The 23610-nt window shown below is 42.1% G+C and overlaps 1 protein-coding gene and 1 long non-coding RNA gene across 3 annotated transcripts in view; both read right to left on the bottom strand.

The window, feature by feature from the left end:
* Nucleotides 1–78: 78 nt before the first annotated feature.
* Nucleotides 79–18018, bottom strand: LOC149092103 (uncharacterized). The gene is made up of 2 exons (XR_016196244.1): nt 17344–18018; nt 79–1281 (listed from the first exon to the last, which is right to left on the bottom strand). It is a non-coding gene; the product is annotated as an uncharacterized LOC149092103 (long non-coding RNA).
* Tl (toll like receptor) overlaps nt 79–23610 on the bottom strand; it is a 50418-nt gene continuing 26886 nt past the window's right edge. Inside the window, exons 2-4 of one of the 2 annotated variants that reach the window (XM_089256549.1) lie at nt 18592–18712; nt 3772–5013; nt 79–3658 (exon numbers count right to left, since the gene is read on the bottom strand). In XM_089256549.1, coding sequence (XP_089112675.1) covers nt 1561–3658; nt 3772–4988 — 3315 coding nt within the window. In that variant the 5' untranslated portion in view covers nt 4989–5013; nt 18592–18712 and the 3' untranslated portion in view covers nt 79–1560. Of the gene's footprint in view, nt 3659–3771; nt 5023–18591; nt 18713–23610 lie in introns of those variants that run through there. The other variant, XM_030382309.2, reaches the window with a different exon arrangement.

Genomic DNA, 23610 nt, shown 5'->3' with positions numbered 1-23610 from the left:
AAGATTTCTTTAGGGTACCTACCTAGGCTACCTAGCTAAGGTAAGACATATATCCGTAATATTGTTAAAATGCATGTATTGTTTAATTTTTAAAATATATTTTATTCAGTGTATTTGTATACTTGACAGACTCGGGTACACAAATACATTAAATGATGTACATAATATGTATGCATTCATTTTGTATAAGTAAATGAGTTTGTCTGCATTCAATTTGTAGGTACCTTAGGCAATACAGAGACATGACATAGCTACTTATGTATATGTTAATTTTCATTAATTCTAATTACAATATATTTAACATACGATTAATGCGAATTATGAACTCCTTACTAATTATGTCATTGAAATGCGGAAATGAAGAAATATGTATATGGGTCGGCTGGAAAAAGTGATGTACGATATATGAATGATCTAAATGTGTGATATGCCGTGTATGAAGGGCATTTGTGAGTAAATAGCTTAATGAATAATGAATATGCTTTTTTTATACGTATTTATAAATATTTTGAGTGAGAGTTTTGCTGGAACATAAAAACTTTTCCATTTGCTTTATGTACAATCTTAATTTGTTTCTGTGTGCTTTCAATGGACAACTCAGTTAGATATGTAAGCAGCCAAAGTGGGACAATGGATACATATATATATATTATGAGTTGTTGTTATTGTTGTGGTATTTTGATTTGTATTTTGTGTTGGGATATTCTTTGTGTTTTTTTTTTTTTTTTAATTACATTCAGTACACGGCATAGTTTATATGCTACTATTTGGATACGTCATATGTATGTATGTATGTGCATTAATCGATAGCCTATTACAAATTATTCAGATTGTACAGGAAACTAAAGCTCAGTTTGATCAAATATTAAGTAAAACTTGAGATTCGTGCAAACAAAATAATTGCCTAAATCTGCAAAATAAAAAAAATTAAATTATTTCAATTGCGAGTTTTCTGCAACTTTTACATGCGTTCAACTTAAGCATAACATTTACAATATCATAGCTATATAATGTACAAAATAATTGGGTCTTAGTGAGTTTAACCTACACTTACATAACTCTAAACAGAATGATAAGCTCTCGAATAGCTTACGCTTTTTCAACTATCCAAAATGTAATTTTGTTTTCCCTCTTTTCGTTTTTACGAAATTTTTCCATTTCTCTTTTTTGTTTATGTCAACAAAGGCCACAGGAAGTATTGAAAATTGAAAATTTTCACCAATTTTGTGCATTGGATTTACCAGCAGCGGATGCAATATTTTCTCTTTTGTTTTTTAGATTCTACAGAATTTAACTAGACCAAAACACAGACACAGATGCAAACACACACACGCGCACATGCATACACACACACACGCACACACGCACACACACATACACACGGCTAGAGAAATCAATTTGAGTGCAATTTCAGTTGGCTACAAGAATGCCGTTGTCTAGGCATTTGGTTTTGTCATTTATACATTCAGCTGATCGGAATCGGAATTGGTCATAGCGTAAGGATTGAATGCCTCAGTGAAACAGGAGCTCCTCCTCGTCGGGCTCCACATTGCGCCATTTCTATACGTCGCTCTGCTTGGCATTTGTGTTGATGATGAAGGCGCCATTGATGTGGCCGTTGCCATGGTGTGCCTTGCCGTTCGGCGCATACAGATTCGTCAGACCATTCTTGCCATTGGCAATCATGATGGCTGTGTGGGGGGTGCCGCCATTCAGCTGTGCGACCAGCGGATTTTTGGTCGTTTCGCCGGGCGGCGTTGTCAGGGGCGGCGTCACGGGCGATGGCTTAATCAGCTCGAGCTTATCGTCTGTGGAGCCCTTGAGCGCCGACTTGATCAGGGCGCCGTTGCCCGCATTGCCAATGGGCGCACGATGCGGCAGGGCGTAGCGCAGCTTATCCCAGAACCATGGATCGCCCCACTTCAGGTAGGTGTTCATTCTCAGATACGCCTTCATTTCATCGTCCAGCTGCTCAATGTCGCCAATGTCCGAGTAGATGATCACAATCACACGGGAGCGTCCCTCGTTCAGCGCCGCTCGATGCGCCGCCCGGAACTCCATGCGCGCCCAGTCGGACTTGATGAAATTCGGGCTGAGCACAATGATGGTACGGCGGGAGTCCGCAACGGAGCGCACAATGTTCTCGGGTATGAAGCCACCCACCAGCCAGTCGCGTACGTGCACGCACAGCGAAAACTTTTGCGGACCGTGCTCCAGTTGCGGCACCAGATGCTTCTCCACGAAGCTCTGATCCTTGTGCGAGTACGAAATGAACGCATCGAATTTCTTGTCCTTGTCCAGCTCCTCTTCGGTGACGAACCACATGCACAGATTGTGCGCGTACAGCCAGATCTTGATCTCCTGCTGGTACTTGTAGTAGAGCGCAGCGGTGATGCCAATCAGAAAACCAGCCAGCGAGATGACCACAATCACCGCAATGAACAGACTCCTCGGCCGTGGGCAGATATCATTGATGTTCAGCTCCATGAGGGGCGTGGGCATCTCCGCATCGACGCAGTACATCTCCGTGTAGTCTGGGATCCGCTCGTATTTCTTTTGCGTGAAGAGCAACAGCTCCCTGGCCTCGCAGTTGCACACCCACGGATTCTGGGAGAGACGCAGCTTCATGTGGTCCATCGTGCTATTGAGATAGCTGAGCAGCGTTGAGTTGAGCACCTGCAGCTGATTGCGACGCACATCCAGGTACTTTAGGTTTCTGGGCAACTGGCTCACCTCCAGCTGGGTGAGGTTATTGCCAGCCACATGCAGGCTGGTCACATTCTCGTACCCGGGCGATGTGTTGCTCGGCAGCTTGAGCAGCGTGTTGTTTTCCACATACAGCTCCATCTCGCGCAGATTTTGGGGCAGGCGTGGCAGCTTGGGTACCTTGGTCAGCTCGCCGTTGGAGCAGTTGATGATTAGCGTCGAGTCGAAGGTGCGCACCAGGCAGTCGCAGCCGCGAGGACAGCGTCTCTCGGCCGGATCCTCCGCGAGGTCGAATTTGCAGACCAGCTCACGTGGATGCACGGAGCGCATGGGCCGATCGGCCAAGGCGCTGGGCGCCTGGCAGTTCAATCGGTCGGTGACTGTCTCCAAGTTCTTAGCGTAGTCCGGCTGAATGTCGCCGCGCACCACCTGCAGGAAGCGCAGGAGCGTGCAGTCACAGACGAGCGGATTATCATTGAGATCCACGCGCACCGACTTCACCCCATGCAACAGCCGCTGGCCCTGGTCGATGGGCGGAAAGTCTGCCTGCTTGTAGAAGTGCACGGTGATTATCTTATTGTGGGTCATGTTGATGGTCATGTCGAAGGCGGACACAAAGTCCAGATCGGAGTAGTCCAGCCAGGTGAAGTTGTTATAGCTCAAATCGATCTCCTGCAGCTCGCGCATCGCATACTTCCAGTCGCTAAATATGACCATGAGCGAATTGTTGCGCAGATTGAGACTCGTCAGATTCCTAAGATGTGCGAACGGCGAACTGAGTTCCGCGTCCACGCCGCGCACCGACATGTACTCATGGAAATTGATGCGATTGTTGGCCATGTTCAGTTGACGCAGCAGCACGTTCGATGCGAAAGCCTGCGGCTGTATGCTCACCAGTTGATTATCGTTCATCCGGAGGGTTTTCAGATTCACCAGCTTGCTGAAGAGCTTACTGTAAGGGCGAGAGAGCATAGGAGAGGCAATGAGAACTCGGCTTCGCCATGAGCAGCGAGAGTAAACCTCACTCTGGGGGTTAGTAATGTCAGTTAGGGAACTCTAGTTTACCTGGAGATTTCAGTGAGTTGATTTTCAGCCAGATTCAAGTTCTCCAATTTGGACAAGTGGCTGAAGATGCCGTCGGGCAGGTGACTCAGTCGATTCTTGTGCAGATCCAGCGTCAACAGATTCACCTGATGCTCCAGCAGCCTGGCGGGCAGCGTGCTCAGATGGTTGTCCATCAGGGAAATGTCTGTGATGTTCGTCGAGTTCTCAATGAGATCTTCTGGTATGGATTCCAGTTCACAGCGTAGGTATAGGGTGCGCAGCCTGGGCAGATCGGCGAAGAGGCGAGCCGGGAGCGTGGGCAGCGGCACACGATTGTTCTGCAGCTTCACCTGCTCCAGCTGCTTGTTGTGCGCGAAGAGGCCCTCGGGCAGCGAGCGGAAGCTGTTGCCATTCAAATTGATCTCGGTCACATTGGTGAGCAGCTCAAAGACATCCGGTCGCAGCTCGACAATGCCATTGTTATGCAGATCCACATCCCGCACAGAGACGGCGCCCTCGAAGTCGTGCTTGCTCAGATTGTGCAGCTGATTGCTCCACAGGTTCAGGTGCAGCAGCTTGTGCAGATTGTGGAAGAGGCCGCGCGGCAGCTGCCGCAGATTGTTGCTGCCCAGTTCGAGGAACTGCAAGTTCTCCATGTTGGCCAGCAGCTTGGCTGGCAGCTCGCCCAGGTTGGCGGCGCGCATGTCCAGCCAGCTCAGATGATGCATGTCGCGCAGCAAGTCCTCGGGAACGTACGGCAAGCGGCGTGCGGCGAAGCGCAGTCGCTGCAGATTCTGCAGGCGCTCCAGGTGCTTCCGGGTCACATTCATGCCCAAGTCGTTGCCCTCAAAGATCAGCACTCTGGTGTTGTTGATGCCCAGGTGATCCATGATGCCCGCTATGGGCGTGTGATACGGCAGCGGGCAGCGCCTGATCTGCACCATATCGATGCTGCCGATGCTCAGCCGCGGCATCTGCTTGTACTCCGAGGCGTCCGTCAGATTGCACTCGATCTGCACCGCGTTGCCGGGACGGATGGTTATCTTGAATTTGGGATTGTAGCTGTTGCCCGGACAGTTCAGCTCGTACTCCGACAAGGATGGTGCGCACTCGCACGACGATATGGTCAGATCTCGGCACTCATCGCGGCCAAACACGGCCACGCCCAGCTGCCAATGGAGCGCCTGAAGTAACACCACCAGCAGCAACGGAGGCGCTGCTGCGCTTACGGCTCGCATTCTGTTTGTATTCGTGTGTCTAGTCCTCTGCACGCTAAAAATAAAAACAAATATATATTTTTTGTCAAAGAAAGTTTATTTATTTACTTCTTTTTTTTTGTATTATTATTTATGTTCTACTATATATTTTTTTTTATTAAATAAAAATGGAATTTAATTTTATGGCATTATTATTTATTTTTTTTTTTTTATTCATAAAAAATAAAAACATATATATTTTTTTTATAGAAAGTTTATTATTTATTTTATTTATTTATTTATTTTTTTGTATTATTATTTATGTTCTACTATCTATTTTTTTTTTTTAGTAAATAAAAATAGAATTTAGTTTTATGGCATGATTATTTATTTTTTTCTTTTTATTCATAAAAAATAAAAACATATATATATATATATATTTTTTTTTATAGAAAGTTTATTATTTATTTATTTATTTTTTTTTTTTTTTTGTATTATTATTTATGTTCTACTATCTATTTTTAGTAAATAAAAATCGAATTTAATTTTATGGCATATTTTTATTTATTTTTCTTCTTTTTATTCATTATTTTCTTTAGAATATTTTTGGTCTAAGCCTACAAGTAAAGCTCTGATTTATTTCTTTTCTATCGACAATGTGTTTCCAGGCAACGGTTTATGCTTTGCCTCGACATGATTTTCTTTATTGAAAAAGAAAATGTAATGCCATCAACAAAACATATATATATATATAGCGCATACAAACAATTTTTAGGCAGTTTCCGTGTGTGACGAGAGCAGAGCTTTAATTTAAGTGCGAAATCTGATGGATAGGAGGACAGGTGCGTCAGCTGTAAGTGACAAATGCGGCAACAGCTGGCAGGAGAATGTGAATGTGACAAAGGAATATTGCTTTTTGTCCTGCACAAAGGAGGGATTCAATGCGGCGGTCAAAGAGATTCATACGATGCTGCGGTGGCCAGCAGCAGCAGCAGCTCTATTCATCATCCTGAACTGCTCGACCTCGTCAGATACTATACTGTTGCATTATGTGTCGCACAGAGCAGGCTGCCCAAAAGGCTTGCATGCTCTGGAAGGCGGGCTGAATATCAGCATCCCCTGCTGAGGTGCCACGAGCCCAGCTTGGCAGCGCTGCGGCCGTAATTACGGTCAGGTAGTGCATAAAATGTTGTAAAATTTGCCGCTTTTTATTTCTTTTGGATCCGAAATTGTGGAGGGTGGGGAGTGGGGGTTGTTACGTGCACTTTATGGGCTTTTGTGCGTTTAATGAATTTGTCATGCAGTCGAGTGTCGTTAAAGCCTGAAACGAATTTGAGGCAGCCGAAAGACTCGGCCCAGCTGACAATTAAATTGTGCCCATTAGTCAGATTTTTGGAAATGGAATTCAATTAAAACTTTGTGCCGGCTCTTTTGAGCAGCTCGCAGTTCGCTGCTCGCTGCTCGCAGTTAGCTGCATTTCCAGGATTTCCAGCCGACGCTTTTGGGGCTGATGGCATAATTTCGTTGCCTCTGACAGCTGCTTTTGAATGAAATTTTGATAAGCCAATTAAATTATGCGCCCTGTAATTGAATTCTCATTTTGCTGTTGACTTTTTACTGGCAGTCTGTCCCATTCCCATCCCAATTCCCATCCCCATTCCCATTCCCATCCTCGGGCAATCAATTTACCGGCCATTTGCTTTTAATTAGCCTACAACAATGATGAAATTTTCCCAGACGCCTCTGGCAGTGTAAATAATTGTAATTACAGTTATTGAGTTTTCCGTTTGCAGCTGCATTTTCAACGCTTTTCGATTTTCGTAAATGAAATTGAATATTTTCCAGCAACAGTTAAATTTTCAAACTTTTTTTAACACTTAAGCTAATGGATTTATTTATTTATTTATCTATATATTTAGTCTACAACGATTCTCCTTCTTTTTTTGTTAACTGAGCACTCCTAATGCTTTTAGCCAATTATTTATTCGGCCAAGTACTATTGCTGGTCGTGCTGGCTTAACAGTGTTAATCGGATGAGGTTGGTCTTAGCCACTATTTATCGGCTGGCGGTGCGACTTCTCCACAATGCGGCTAAGCCATGAGACAGAAGCGTTAACACGATTCGTGTGCATTGTGTTCGCCCGATTGCAGTGGCCAAGCGTCCTCTGCCACAATCCATTTAAATCTCGGCACCTGATTTCAGCATGCGCCTGGGTCGCAGATTATGCGGACGTACATAGATATAGATGCGTATTTATGCCAGGAGCCAGGATAAGCGGCTTTTGTTCCCAACTATTTGTGTAGCCAACTTCAATTTCGCATAAAACTTTAAGCACTTTCTGCCCGCTGGCGGCCAACTTAAACGAGTCTAAATAGCATCTTCTGCTACAGTCCACCCACCACCACCCACCACTCACCGCCACCAAAGTTGGCCCTGTTTTGGCTTTTAAATTCGGCCTGTCTTATCTAAACAGGCCGTGCTGGCCACACCGCGCGGCCAGTTGGCTTTTCGGTTATTGTTGCCAAGATCTTAAACATTTATATTCACTTAGGAAAATTACTTTTAACTTTTACGCCATGCTGCCCGTGTAAAGATACGGCTAACAATGTCCCGAGCGGCCTGCTGCTTTGCATTGATGGGCTTTGCCGTTTGTTTTGCTGCAATCTAATCTGGGCGAATTCTTGTTGACAAGTTCTCGGAGCATGTTCAGCCGATTGGCAGCTAGGTGAGCCGGCTCAAATAAGTTTTCTAAAAGCGAAACACCAACAACAACACGAACAATATAATATTTAATGGCGCCAGAGCTAAGCAATTTGTGTGTGTGTGTGTGTGCAGGTGTCTCACCTACTATGTATAGAAAATGAAAGCCGACTTTCGGGCTGCCAATTAAGTTGGCCTCGTTTACAGTCAACGGCAACGGTAGCCTACCCCATCGGCACCTCATTTGATCCTGGCTGGCAATTAAAAATAATTGTTAATTTTAAACGTTCTACCACACACACACACACACACACACACACATGACACACACGCACACCCCTATAGAGAATTATAAAGTCATATGGCCGCATGGGTTGTTTTCTTCCTTCTGCTCACATTTGTCTGTTTTAATTAGACGCTTCCCCCAGCAGCCACCCGCTGCCCCCTGTCGCTACCCCATTCGCCAGTTCGAGCCGTTAATAAAGGTTAACGAAGTTTTGCCAACGCGCAGATTTCTCACACATTTCTACAAACAGCCACACACACACACATACTCATACTCTCACACATTTAACCATGTTGAGATTCCAGCTAGAGTGCGCATTTTTGCACTCACGTGCTCTTTTCCGGTATGTAACGGTACTAAATTCATTAGGCACACTAAATTACAACCGCAGCGCATGATAAGGGGGATGGTGGGTTGGAGCTCCCAGTGGCAGAGCCAGTCAGAGTTGAGTTGAGTGGAGCTGAGTTGAGTTGAGACGTGGCGGGGCAAGGTGTCGTGCCAGGTGATGCCAGGCCTTCTACAGACTTGGATTTTTATTGCCGACGCTCAACAAAGCGCCTCAATGTATGCGACTACATATGCAGGTGTGGGTGTCTTTCTATGTGTGTGTGTGTTTGTGTGTGTGGCTGCTATTAAATAGTCACGCCGCCCGCAGCGCGCTTTGGAAAATTGGCTTTCGCATGCCTGCGGTGCGCTTTATTACTGCAAGCAAAATTATCAACAAGAACAATAAGTGAGAAAGTGTTGGCCTTGGCCATGCTCGACTACCACATACCATAGAAAGTGAAATGGACGCAAATATCATGAGCTTGTCCTCTTTTGTTTTCACTTAATGATGCATATACTACGCTCTATTACGACATTCTTTATTGGCTATATAAATACTATCTGACTTTGCTTTTGCTTAGTCTCTCTAAAGACTTTGCATTTTCCTTGAGTTTTACTGACTACAGGGTATAGGATAAACCATTTCGAGCATGCGATTTAATGCTTAAATTTCTTAATGCCTGACAGTTGGATTAAGGCAAAGTGTTTTAATGCCTTCGCCTCTTAAAGACGTTGACATTTCCATTTCTGTGCGCTCGCGCGATTCACTGAATTTTCCAATTTTCCAATTTTCCAATTTCTTGTCATGTTCTGCACCCACAGTTTCCCTCCCACTCCCACCGCTAGGCTGCTTATTGCTTGCCCGAATAAGTATGCTACAGAAATTGTGAGGCGCCTGACGCAAACGCATTCATCAATCAACTTGACTAATTACCGCAATTGTTGGCGAGCACAACGCAGCAACTGTTGTGCAGTTGGTTGGTGAGTTGTTGCCACGCCCACACATACACACAAGCAGACAGAAGCACACACACACACACACAGACAGTCATGTTGCCTGGTAAGAAACAATATCAACTACGACTTGTTTAATAATTTTTTATTAAAAAATTTCAAACAGCAAAACCTATAAAACACTTTTACAAGTTAGCACACACACACACACACACACATATACACATACACATATATGTGACGCTCACCCGCATCCAATTCCCGTTGCCCTTTTTGGTGGCAGCTTTCCAGTTGCTGGCCAACTGCACGTTGTTCAGTTGTGGTTTCGTATCTTATAGTAGTTGCCATAGTCAATGTTTCAGTGGTGTACATATGTGTGCGTGTGTGTGTCTGCCTAGCCAAAAGATTTCAATACTTGGAAACTTTCGGAAGTTGTGAGCCAATGTTTATGGTGCCCAACGTGGTTTACAACGTTTCTCCGGCAAACACATGCCCAAAACTGTGTATACAGAAGTGCCAAACTGGCAGCTGGGACATGTTTACATATACACCCAGATACACACACACACACACACACACATACACAGCTACAGCTGTGGAACGATTCAAAAGCATAAGTACTCGTACGTACATATTCGAATAGCTTGCTGAAGCGCTGAGCAAATAACTGTGTGTTGCTTATTGCGTTTGGGTTGCACGCGTTGATGCAACTTTCGATATTGGCAAATATTCGAACGATTGATTCGCCTGGCTGGCAGCAGAAGGGACTCAAAGAAAGGGACACACACATGTGGGAGCTTATATTGCAAAGGGCTTCACACATACACAGACACATTCAATAACAAACAAACAACTGAATAAGTCCATAAGTCGGAAGGTTTTAAATGCTAACAGTTAAGTAAAACACTAAAAAACTTTGCAGGCTTGCGAAATTGAGAGCTGGGTGTTAAATTCATGTATATCTTAAGTAATTTTATTATATAAGAACTTTTACACTCTTCTTCATAATTTAAAATTATTTGCTGTTACAGCTAGTATTAAGGCTTGAATTCATTATGCATGAAGATTACATCATGCCTATACATAAATGCAAACAACATGATTAGTTGGAATAGGAAATCCATGAAGACAGTCATTAATATATAAGATTTTTGAGCTCCTCTCCCTGATTTAATAACATTTACTACTGCTGCTTTATAATAATTTATGATGCTCTTCATGGATTTGCATGATGTAATGTATGTATTGGCATGATGTAATCTTAATGCAATATGTTTAAATAAAAAAGTCAAGGTTTAAGAGTTACATCGATTGGCACATACATTACATCATGCGAATCCATTAAGAGCACCATAAATTATTATCATTTAATTTTTAGCTTTTTTTTTCAAGAATTACCAAGCATGTAAATATAAATCAAAGAAATCGTACGCAAATTCTATATATAAATTCCTATATATAACTACTTCCCTATATATAAACCAAATAAATCTTAAGCCAATACTTCCCTATATATAAAGCATTTAGCTTATGTCTATCTATATTCAATGCTCAAATTCCCATACATTCGCATTTGCTTCAAAATGCTGAAATCGAATATTATCGTATTGGTCTAAGCGCCGTTGAGTGCTCCCGCTCCTGCTGCTCCTGCTGCTGCTTCAGCTGATTACGCTATAACGCCTCTACTGCAATATGCACTTAAGTCTGTTGCGGTTGGGCGAAGCGTTCATGTGGAATAGCTTCTTAAGGGAGCAAGGGAGATGAAGAGAGCGAGAAGGAGCGATAATTGCCGAGTGGTGGCAAGAGAATGAGAGAGGCAGAGCGTGAGAGTGAGTGGTGTAGCTCTATGCCTTCCATATAAGTCCCATATGACAGAAATTCAATAAAAATTGAGTTCTTCTAATTAATAGTATTATTATATCAGCCATATAAATGAAGCATGCAAATTTTATTATAATTATTATTTGTACATCATGTGGATTTGATTATTTGAGCTGTGCCAGTTGCTAATGAGGTAGCTGCACTATTGTGTTTACCAGACGTCTAATGAGCTGTGCAAAGCCAGAGCAAGACTTCAAAGAGCCAGCGACAAAGCCATGAGATAGACGCGTTCATTACTTTAACCAGCTGCACACAAACACGCCCCCCCTACCCGCCCAATGACAAAGAGAGTGGGAGGGGCAGAGCGGAGTGAAAGAACAACTGGCGCTGAGCGTCAAAGACAGCAGCAAAAGTTGAAGTTGCATGCAGCTCTGGCTAAGCAGATGCAAGAAAAATGGGGTTAAGACTCGATTTGCGAATGCTGTGCAACGTAGGGCCGCTTGAAAGCCAGCGCATTGTCTTTGGCAAAGAAAAAGAAAGAGAGAAGAAAAAGAAAATATACGGAGATTCGTTGGCTTTGCACAAAGGCAAAGTATGTATATGTACATATACATATATATGTATGTATGTATGTGTGTATGCATAGCACAAGGAGTCAGCAAGTGAACGGCTTTGTAATGTCATTTGTCTGTTAATCATGTTGTCGTCTATAAGTTTGTGCCAAGTTTTTGCATAATGCGCTCGTGCCCAAGACAAATGAACAGAACTTGTTGAGCCTGAACTTTCGACGTGGCCCAAGCGCCAACAGCAGCTGCCTGCATGCGGCGAAGTGCTTGGCGCAGGCTCCGCACTTTTGTGCCGTGTGCGTGACGCATTCAGGTTTAATGGCCATCCATTGTGTTGTGCCGTCAGTTGACGATTTTATTATTATTATATTTGCTGCTTGTTGTTGTTGTTGTTACTATTGTTGTCCGCAACGCGGTTAACTCTGACCAAGGCCCCGGCCACGTCGCTGTCTTCTTATTTACACAGCTCAGCCCGAAGCAAAGTCACTCAAATGGATACTCTGCGGTCGCCCTAACCACGCAGCTTACCACCCCTCAACCCCCACACCTCAGCCCTCACACCTCGTCCTGGACGCTTCCTGTTCACGCACTGCTCAAGTTGCCCGCCTGCCGGCTGTCGTTTGGCTTGTTTAGTTTTAGCGGCAGCGCCAACATTTAACGAAAATTGATTTCCACTTTTAAGGCACCGACAAACCACTCGGCACTCAAGTGCAGCGCAAACTGTAGCTGTTGTTGGCCACAAAACTTTTCGTTCTGGCCAACTTTCGGCAAGCATACGCTCACAGCATTCTCTGATTAGAGTAAATCTGAGATACAGCTCACAACTTTTCGGCAAACTTCATCGAACTCGTCTTAAGCGCATTGATTGATTAGTTACAGACTGGCTGGAAATCGTATAACGGGACAATTGTGAATTGTATCAATAATTTGAGTTTCATTTACTCTGAAGCAGCGCATAATTGGATTATCGATGATTCCTTGAGTTGTTTATTATTATCTATCTATATATGGCAGCGACTGCTCATAGTTTCCACTAAGGAGCAGTACAGCTCTTGGCATTTCCTTAAGCGCTGGCTGGTCACTCACACTGGCCATTTAATCGAGCCACTCCCAGCTGAAGTGCGCTGCCTCTTATCAACTCTCTCGCTCCTGTGCTGACTGCTAAGCTGCTTAGCGCTCGTAAATTTCTGTGCAACTGCCCCATGCACACACACATTCACATTCACACATTCATATACAACACTCACTCACGCATGCTCGCAGAGCCATTCACATAAATAAACAGCTCGAAGCTGGCAGCAAAATAGAAATAGATATAAAATAATAGACCTGCCGAGTGGATACGTCCGACTGGTCCAGTTCTCCCTTGTCCAAATGAAAATGTCGCCCATTGCCTCGCATAGTTTATTATGCAAGTGGAGCCACGCCGAAGGCAGCGGCTCTTCTGGGCGTATTGTAAATAATACAGCATAATGCCAACCTGCCAAGAAGTGTGGCCGACTCCAACGTGGCCCGATTGCCAGGGGACTCCAGAGCCGCACCGCAACGCACTATGCGTACTCTTCAATTACGAATGCCAGCAGCAGCAGCAGCAAGACGATGACAACGACGAGGACTTTGCGAACGCCGCCTTTGGGTGTAGCTGTCTCGCTGTCTGCAGTCTTCGGGGACTGGTTCTACAACTACTTAATTTTGTCGTGGCCACAGAACTCAGGGGCGCATTGCGCATTCAGCTGTGCAGTGCTGCTTACTCTCTTATATATACCCTGTAAATACATATATACCCTGGCAACTAGCTAAAGAAACTGTCTACAAAGCATACAAACTCCTCTCTAAGTAGTTACGAGCTGTCTCTGGCTCTGTTATATATATTCTATATACGTATATACATATATAATCCTGCAGGGCATCTACTAGTCACCTACCTGTAGCCTATACAGTACTCATACTCGTTCCGTTTGTCTCTTTTGTCTGGCATTGTCCATTGTCCGGCCCTCATAATTTGCGCTTTGTTTTATTGCACGAGTTGCATGCTGTTTAATTCGCGGTTCCACAGCTCCAGGCTTATTGTTTCGTGCTATACATACATACATACATACATACATACATACATACATATCTAAGCAGATATATAAGGCTGTTGTTGTTTGCGCTCAAACCGGGCTCTTATTTATTTTGAAATGTGAGTCACGTTTAAAGTTTTGCGTTCTCTGCCCAGCATTGGGACCATAAATGGCTTTGGTTAACTGCAGCGCATCGCATCTTCCTCGAATGTCTCCCGGTCCCATTTATAGCACTAATTGTGCGCATTTTGTTGCGCTTGTTATTTATAAATGCACACGATTTGCTGGCTAGTCGCAGCTTGGCTAACTGCGCCAATCGGACGAAAGTTTCTAGCTGATTTGAGTCTTTTTTTTTTTCTTCAGGCCATTTGGCACTTTTTGGACTATTGCCAAAGCCGATAGCTTCAATTTAATTGGCTCGCCTCTGCTGGGATTTCTTTTTTTAAGCTGGATTTAATGAAATGCTTTAAATAATTAAGCATTCCCATTCATTACAAAAACGAAACCAATAAGATAAAAGCACTTAACGTGAAGTGCAATAGGAGTGGAAGGTAAATGTCAGGCGAAACACTTTCCAGGCATTGCTATACCCTGTAATTTCGACTAACTCAGCAATGATGCAAAGCGATTTACTGTAGACCAGCAGTAAATCCCTTTCTTGTAATTCTATTTGTATTTCCATCTTTAGTTACTTCTAGGCTGTTCTGACTTGAGCTAGGGTATGTTGCAGTCGACTTCGAATGCTCGTGTAATAATTTAAATGCCAATATTATGGAATATTTATGAGATGCCTTGGATCAAATGTGCATATTTGCGCTGATTGCGCCCTGCGGCGGATGTGTAAGCGTCGGTCTGACACACACGCACACACACACAAACAAACAAGCACACACACACCCACACACACACACACGCAAGTACATGTAAATAGCAGCCGCTTCCGGCTATTTATATTCCACTAACACCATCGAGCGCATCGAGTCGCCTGCCGAATGTCGGCGTGTCAGTCGAGCAACGGTAAAATCAATGGAGATTAAAGTTAAAATAAGCCCTAATAGTCAAGCTGTTTTTATCAATAGCTCCAAAAAAACTGCATACGAAACTGTGGCAAAGGATTTTCTTTTGATTTTTTGTGAGCTTAATCAATAATTGTTTAAATTTCTGTGCATTGGCCTGGCCACATACATGCACATATAGATGAGTGTCTACACATATTTTCATATTCAGAATATATGTATGCGTTGATATGTGTGTTGCGCATTTATATAGACATTGAAATTTATCATTGATGGCGCTGCTGCTTCACATATCGCCGCATGGACGCAGAGGCGATAAATAAAGATTAAAATCTCTGAAATGTGCACAAAAGTGGCTGGCACTTCATTTCAATTTATGCATACTGTATAGCAGGCCATAAATGGATGACACACACACACACGCACACACACACACACACAGATACTATAAATCAAAAATCTGTGCATACTTTTTTGGGCCGCTGCATCGGCCCTGCTTCAATTGCAAATAATTTAAGCGGCCAACTTCCACAGTCAGTCAACGAAAAAAAAAAGAATGTACCAAAAAAGAAGAAGAAAACCATCGAGCACACACACACACACACAGGGCCCGTAAAAACGAAGAAAATAATAATGAAATTTAAAATGGCACTGGCAGTGACATTGTGTATACGCACTGTGGTGCGTATTGAAATTCACAGCGTGCGTTGTGATTTCGTTACGGTATTTTTCTTTTATACACTTTGCCACGCTTTTCCGCCTTATTTTTTATAGCCATTAAATCAAAGTACAAATAAAAGAAAGTAAATAAAAGCAAGTTATAACCTTGGGCGGCAACGCCCCGGATGCAAGCAAGTGTTATACAGCCTTCGGGCTCAAATGAAATGCTGAAATGCTACCATAAAAATGCGAAAATTCGTAAAGTGCACTTTACGCGCAGCGTTTGACAAGTAAACACTGAAAACGGAACGCCGAACAACAGCAGTAACACAAATTTCCAATGCAATAAATGAAAAAAAAAAAAAAAAATTATTGACGAGCGAAAAAATTTGTAAGCTTACAATATGTAATATGCGGCCATAATTATGCAAAATATATCTATATGCAATTCTCTATGATAGTACGAGAGAGAGAGCGAATTTTTGGGTTTCAAATATTATTTGGCTCTGCTGCTGCTTAATAATATTATACAGTTACGCAGCAGCACGCGGCATGCGGCCGCAGCCAGTAGGCGATGGCCTTTTAATTACATTTTAATATTTGTAGCCGGAATTTTAAATAAAATCGAGTAAGAACTTTGCTGTCGGGCATTACCAGCTGCAGAATAACCCATTTCGAGTTTTTCATTTGAGATTGTCAATCTGGTATCTATATTTTTAAAGGTATGTTAGTATATGAATTTCTATAAATCACCATAAAGTCAGATTCGATGTGTCAGTATAACTTTCCTTTCCACATCAAATTTCAAACTCTCTGCCTCTGGCACTTTCAAGAACGATCGGAAGCTGCCTTTTTTCGATTCCCTAGAAGAATTGATCCAGCAAAAGATTGACACTTTATATGTCTAGAATATGCACGACTTCATACAAAGTCTCAATCTTCAACAGTAAGCAAGTCAAACATTCCACAAAACCAATATACTCATTTCATTATCGTCAATGAGTATAGCAAAAAAAAAAAAAAAAAAAAAAAAAAAAAAAAAAAAATGAAGCCAAAGCAAACAAACACAAAATTGCAATGGCGTCATAATTGCACATACATACGCACAGGCATACATATATTTATATAGCACACAATTTGCCCTAATTGGTTGCCACAAAATGTTGGAAGCCAAGCGGCAGTTGCACGCCTCGCTGCCTTCTGGCTGGCCCAACATATTTGACAGCCAACAAACAAAAAAATAAATGTAATATGTGTATATGTTGCAGCGAAACGCATATAATTTTCAAAATTGTATAATAAAATGCCACACACACACACACGCACACACACATAAACATAATTCACATGTGCTAAGCATTTCAGTTGCAGGATTCTGGCTATTGCTCCTGTTGCCAACAACAGTTGCATTAATTAGTTGCTCAGCCCAGCCACTGGGCGTGGTCGTGGGCGTGGTCGCTGTCAGTGCGGCTCGCCGTTGCGTGCTGAAACTATTTCGTATGCAAATGTAAATTTAATGAGTCGCTGAAGCTGCTGTCCCAGTGCCCGGGTGTTAATTCTATCTCTCTGTGTGTGTGTGTGTTTGTGTGTGTGTGTGCGCACTCGCATATTTAATGGCAAATATTTTGTTAATTTTTAATTTTAATTGCAGTTGCTTGTTTTTAATTTTTGCATAATTTCACATGGGCACGGGCACAGCCCCAGTCGCCCACCAGCCACGCCCACCGGCGACGGCCATCAATTAAATTACTGCATTTATCGCGCCATCGAAGCTGGTTAATATACCATGTCAATATCTATTCATGTTTCAGTGTGCAAAAACCAATGTGGCGAACGGCATTTAAATGCACATTGTGCATTGTGCATAAATGGCGTAATGTAATTATTTATGCAATAAATGTGTCTAGAATCAAATGAGATACAATAACTGTTGAAATTCCATTGATTAATTCCCTGACAAAGTGAATGAAAAATTCAATTTTATGTAGAACTAAAATCGAAACCGATTTTTTTGTTTTTTGTATTCATTTGTTGGGAAATTCAATTAAGTGAGACTCCTTTGCCGAACAATAGCCAACACTCTAGTACACACACAAACACTCACACACACATATATATTTTACCCACATACCAATATACAGCCAGCAATCGCTGAAATTGCTTTTAAATTTCAAATGTTTACATCAGTTTGTTGTGCTTTGATATGCTCTAGATACCCTATAGAGAATTGCACTAAACTCAGTGATGAAACAGGCTTAAAGACATTACATACTCTATACAGGGTATCTACTAGTCCAGGCACATTTTCCTTGTGGCAGCGCTCGTGCTCTTGCAGGCTTTTCGCAAATTTAATTAAATTCTTCAGCTCTTTGAGCCGCAGGATCGCACTTGACGCATAATTTGTCTAGCACTTGAGTGTTTTTAATTTCTGTTTGTTGTTTTTTTCGTGCATACACACACACACACATACATACAGTTACGCCTAAAAGTATTCGCATGCTTGTTTTGTGTTTCTGTGTGTGTGTGTGTGTGTGCCATGCCAAAGTATATAAATTGTTGTGCAAGTTTATCTCAGTGCTGCAGCAAAGGGAAAGAATTATTTTTGCTGCTGCATTTTTACTTGCAACACTATACACACACACACACACAAACAAACAAACAAACACAAACAGATGCACACGCACACACACACATGTGCAGTCCTTTTTATATACTGAACGCTGGCATAAAAATATATATGCATATGTATTTGTGTGCGTGCGTGACAGTGAGTGATAAAAGTTATGCGCTCTTTGGGGTATTCATTGCCTCTTTTTCATACTCTATACTTATTTCATAAAAGTCAGACGAGCAACTCCTTTACGGCAATTATAATGAATGCAATTTAAATAATAATTTCAAATAATAATCCTTGTTTTCTGGCGTTTGCTAGCAATACAGTCTAACTTTATTGCGCACAATTTAAGCTTAAAAAATATATATATATTTTATGCTGTTGCTTTTTTTGCTCAGTCCACAAAAAATAGTTATAATAATACATTTTATTTTTAATGCAGCTGTTCATATTTATATTTATATTTGTAATCGTTTGTATATTTAATTTTTTTGTTGTTTGTTATTTATCAAACAAACCACAGAACTGGGGCGAATTATAATAAAAAAAAATTTATATATTGAAAATTTGTTTTTCTGCCCCCAAGGGATTAATTAAATGTGGAATTTTATACATGCACATTAATATTTATTTAAACTCACTTTTATTTTTTTCGTTCTCTCGTAGTTTGCGGAAAAATAAGCCTTTATTTCCTCGTTGCGCCTGGGTGCTTCTATTGAAGATTTTTGTGCATTTTAAATGTATTTTTAAGTAATTTCCTGTTGAGAGAATAAGAATACGAGATGTTAAAACATATGCAGAAACAAGCGAAAGTCGGCTAAAGATTATATATATATGTATATGAGAGAGATATGTGGCATCTCTAGAGAATATGTAGATGAGCAATTTCTTATTAACATTGCAAATGAGCGACAGGAGAAAGAATGTCTGCTCTCAGCGACTTTTGAGCTTTGCCACTTTCGAGTCACAAGTGTTATGCTGTATGTATGTGTATGTGTGTGTGTGTGTTTAATTCTAGCACTAATTATGTCATACATATGCAAAAGTGGCAAATAAGCCATCGCCCCGGCTACTCTGCTCAAGTGTGTGTACATGACACGCTCATGTAAGCCACTTAAATTTTAACGCATACCTAATGTCTATTCATAAGGTGTGTGTGTGTGTACGTGTGTGTGCACGTGAGTGTGTCGGTGTCTGTGTGCGGTTTAATTTAATTAAGGTCTTTGCAGGGTAATGCATGTGTAAATTGCATTTGCAAGTCAAGTGCGTGTGCAGCAGAAGGACGAACCAGCAGGCGAACAAGGAATGCACAAAAACAAAAAAAGAGCTGAGCAAGAAATGCTTACAAAACAGAAATAAAAAAAAATAAAATAAAACACATTTTACATTTAACATCTGTTTATTAATTAAGCTGAACGAAATACCAACAACAATATATTATTTTTTTTTTTTTTTTTTTTTTTTTGCAATCAATCCGCTTTTAGTTAAAAAATACTCTTGCATAAATAATGCAACTCAATTAAAAGTATTTCCGTTAGCTGTTTGTTGTGTTGTAATTCTGTTTGAATTTTTGCATTCGAATTTGCCGCAAGAGCTTGAGCTGCTCCCAGAAACAATGCAAGAAGACTCTTTCAGATAAATAACAAATTTATCATCTCTCTCTCTCCCTCTCTCTCTCTCTCTCTCTCACACACTCACTCCATTTGAGAGGCGAAAAGAGGTCAAGCTGTGTAAATTTTTTGTTTGTGCCTTGTTTGCAAATCCAATTTCGTCTGCTGCATCAATTTGAATATATACATATACATATATATTTATATATACATACATTTTTTTAGGCTATTCATAAATATAAAATCAGCTTGGTTTTTGTTTATTCTGTTATGTACATATAAATTGGACTAGCTAGCATTTTGCATGCTTTTTACGCACACTTCACCCAAAGTTGTTTCTTCTGAGTGTGTTTATTTAAGGCGAAACTCTAATTGCTTGCCAGTTGAAAGTTTCGGATTTAGGCATGGGGCAAACATAAACTAAGAGCTGGCAATTAGAAGAAGGCTTTACTGAGTGGCCTTAGATACGCAGCGGCAGTGCGATTTATTCATATTAAACACATATATGAGGTAATATAAAATGAAATTCCAACTCTCTAACTAAAATCAAGAGAAGAGCAAGAAAATACATGAGTCAGAGCTCGACTATTTATATTCGAGTCCATAGATCTATCTGCTAGGTACATTCATTTGTTACAATGCTGGGGCATTCATGCTGGCATTAATGTGGTTGCCACATCATGTTGCATGTTTATTCAAAATTAGAGTGTTTTAATGGATAAAAAATGCATTTTGTTTAAGCTGTCGGCCGACAACAGAACAAACGCCAGCCAGCAGCATTCAGAGGCTTATTTTCAGCAATTAATAAAGTCTGCCATACATAACAGTTTGCCTATGGACAGATCGTCTGTCTGTGTGTGTATCTGTGTGTGTGTGTGTGTGTGTGTGTGTGTGCAAGTGTGAGTATGGCACTTGTTTGGTCTGTAAACCGCAGTGCATTGCTGCTGCCTTTGTTGCCACACGATGGTTGCAGCTCGCATTCAGCGATGCATGCAGCAACGCCCGCCCACTCGCGCCCCTCCCCCCACCCTCCCCTTATCGTCTGTCTGGCTGGCAGCCTTTCGCTGTTGTCTGTCTGTCCGCTCTGTCAGCTCCCTTCGCATGCATTTTCATATTGAAAATCACTCAAGTGGCAGACCGACAACAACAGCCTCGTGTTTTGTGCGGCAATTTTGGTTCTTTAGCGCGAAACAAAAACCAGAAGCGGGCGAAACAACAAAAAAAATGAAGCGAAATACAAAAACAAGAATGCAAAATTAGAAAAGCTAAACAAAGGCAGCATCATGTTAATTTTTATAGACACACTGTGGAGCCGCATAATGAGCGCTGCGTTTAGCTGCAAGTCTCCATGGATGGATGTTAATAAAAGTCGGCATGCATAATTTCTAAAGCCACATCTTATGCTCTGCCTCAAAGTCTTGCGGCTAATTGCATGAGCCAAGCATGCATTCCACTAAGGCTGTGCACCTAGAGTATCTCTGGTGCGGTGCTAAAATGGCTTGCATATCTCTTCACTTTAATAATGAAATGTGCAAATGCGTTGCCGAGCCACAAACACCAGATGCATACACAGCCTGCACCACGCCCCCACTTCCACACAATATTATTAACAATTTAATGTGTGTTTTGTGTGTGTGTGTGTGTGTGTGTGTGGGAGTGTGTGGGAGTGTGTGTATTCTATGCCCGCACGCGCCCTGTATATTTTTTATAATTTCATTGCAGTCGTTGGCTTCTCTGCTCTCTCTCCCCTTTTTTGTTCGCTTCCTACTTTTGCTGAATGCAACACACACACACACACACACAGCAACCGCCCCACCCGTTGCACCCGCTGCACCACCGCATCGCCCGTCGCTTGCAGCCACTTTGCTTTGTTTTTAGTTTAGTTGCTAATTTATTTGCGTCTATGCATTTGGGTTCTCTGTCTGCATTCATGCAGCTTGTAGACTGCTTTGTGCGCCTTTTGTGTGGCATTTTAGCATTCCCGGCTAGCCCATTCTCTATATTATTTTCTATGCAACAGCCTATGTTTGGGGGAGTAACAGTGCTTAGCAGCATCTGCCGGATTCATGCCACTCCACGCCCCTATCCAGCTAACCCACATTAGCCTCCTTCTTTGGCTCTTTATGCGCTACTTCTATTTACTTCTTAATTCTGCTTGAATATTTATAAACAGCAAAAAATTGTTGTAATTACATACGTGTGCCGTATTTTTCTTCTTTTTTTTTTGTATCTATATCTATGTAGCTGTTTTTTGGGAGCATATGTGTGTGTGTGCATGTGCATGCTTTGCGCTTGGCTGCCTTTTGGTTTATGCATTGCATGCAGAGACACTACTGCAAAACACAATTGGCTTTGTTACAGCTTTGGAGCTTTGCTTTCTAACTGCACTCAACAGGAGTGGGTGTTCTAATGTACTCGCCGTTGTTGTTGCTGTTGTTGTTGTTGCTACTACTGTTGCGGCTTCGATTTTCCATTATAAAAACTAGTTTCCTTTTGCTTTTGTTTTGTTTTTACACTCTTTTTGCTTGGGTTTTGCATTTCTTTTCTAATCAACTTGGCAGCCGCAGTGGGCGCATTGAACCAGCAAAAGCTGCTTTATGCATTCTTTTACACCAACTGTTGTTGTTGTTGCTGCTGCTGCTGCTGTTGTTGTCGGTGTTGGTGTTAGCCACAGTTGTGCAGCGTGTTAATTACCTTTTGTGCGGCATTCAGGCTCTGCCACAAAGTCAGCAAGTTAGTCGCACGCATAAGAAGCCCTCGCCAAGGCATTTCTGCGGCTCGCATATAAATCATTTTTCATTAGCTCACGCATGAGCTGAGCCCCTGACTCATGAAGAATTTCGCACAGAGTTCTTTTTTTCTTCGTATTTTTGGACAGCTTCGTTTAATTTAAGGCCGAAAAATTCTTTTTGGCCAGTTAATGTTTGCGTTGCCTTTATGCTTTGCATGTCCAACTTTAATTGAAATATATGACTGACCCCCAAAGAAACGTCAAGCTGAAAAGAAGAAATGTATGCCCTGAATATAAGCACGCAAGAATCGCGTTTTTATAATGCCCATATATCCCATATACAGGTACATAAACTGTTCACTTGACCTTTGTTTATGTACTTAAGCACAGCGGCAAAGTTCTGCCCATCGAACCTTGAAAGATTTTACTTTATTTTAACCTACTTTAGCAAAAGAAACGAAAAGAAAAACAGAATAAAGTAAATGTCAGAGAAGACGCTAGCTGGACACAATGTACGAGAACGGCAAACGGGCAAGAAAGCAAACTTTTTTGTTTACTCGCCTTTCCGCTGCTGCTCTGTATTTTGCGCTACTCTTTGTAATCAACAAAGTTGGCACATAAATACAGGCCTGACCGAAGAGAGAGAGAGAGTGAGAGAAAATGGTGCACGCCCAGGAGATACCCTAACTTTGTCAAAATCAAATTAAATCCCAACTAATGACTCAAGTTTACATTTGATTATTCAGAAATTGAGGATTTCAAGTGAATTTCTGGAGATTTTCGATTAAAGTGTTATTGCATTTGCACAATAGATTTCATTATCTGTCTAGGGTATACAGAACGTCCGCTTAACGGTACGCCAACGCCGCGTACTCATTATGTACAAAAGCAACAACAAGGCGCCGGGCAACTGACGCGGAAATTTGCAAGAGCTTTAAATTAACAGCCATTGTTGGCAGCGGGGCTTCAGTTTGTTGTGCTGGGGGCAGGAGGCGTGGCGCATGGAGGTTGGGGCATCACTCGCGCATTGTCAGCTGTCATCGTGTGGACTTCATTTTATGTGCCGACAATTTCTCATTATAAAAATTACGTCGCCAGCATCGGTCGGGCAGGCAGGACAACAAACAAGGACTTCAATACAGATGCGTTGGCTGGCTGGAGCAACTGGGGTGCGGTGGGAGGTGCTATGAAGTGGGCGGTGCAGACAACGGCATGACAAACAATTCTGCATAAATGTCAACTGTCATGCTTGCAAAATTTGTTTGGGAGAAAAAAAAAATAGCCAAATAATTTATTGTCCGCTGCAGCTGGCCAA

This window comes from Drosophila navojoa, chromosome 2 (assembly GCF_054131105.1).
Source record: "Drosophila navojoa isolate 15081-1374.11 chromosome 2, UAZ_NAV_1.0, whole genome shotgun sequence".
NCBI classification, from domain to species: Eukaryota; Metazoa; Arthropoda; class Insecta; order Diptera; family Drosophilidae; genus Drosophila; species Drosophila navojoa.
This window is presented reverse-complemented; position numbering and strand designations above follow the sequence as displayed.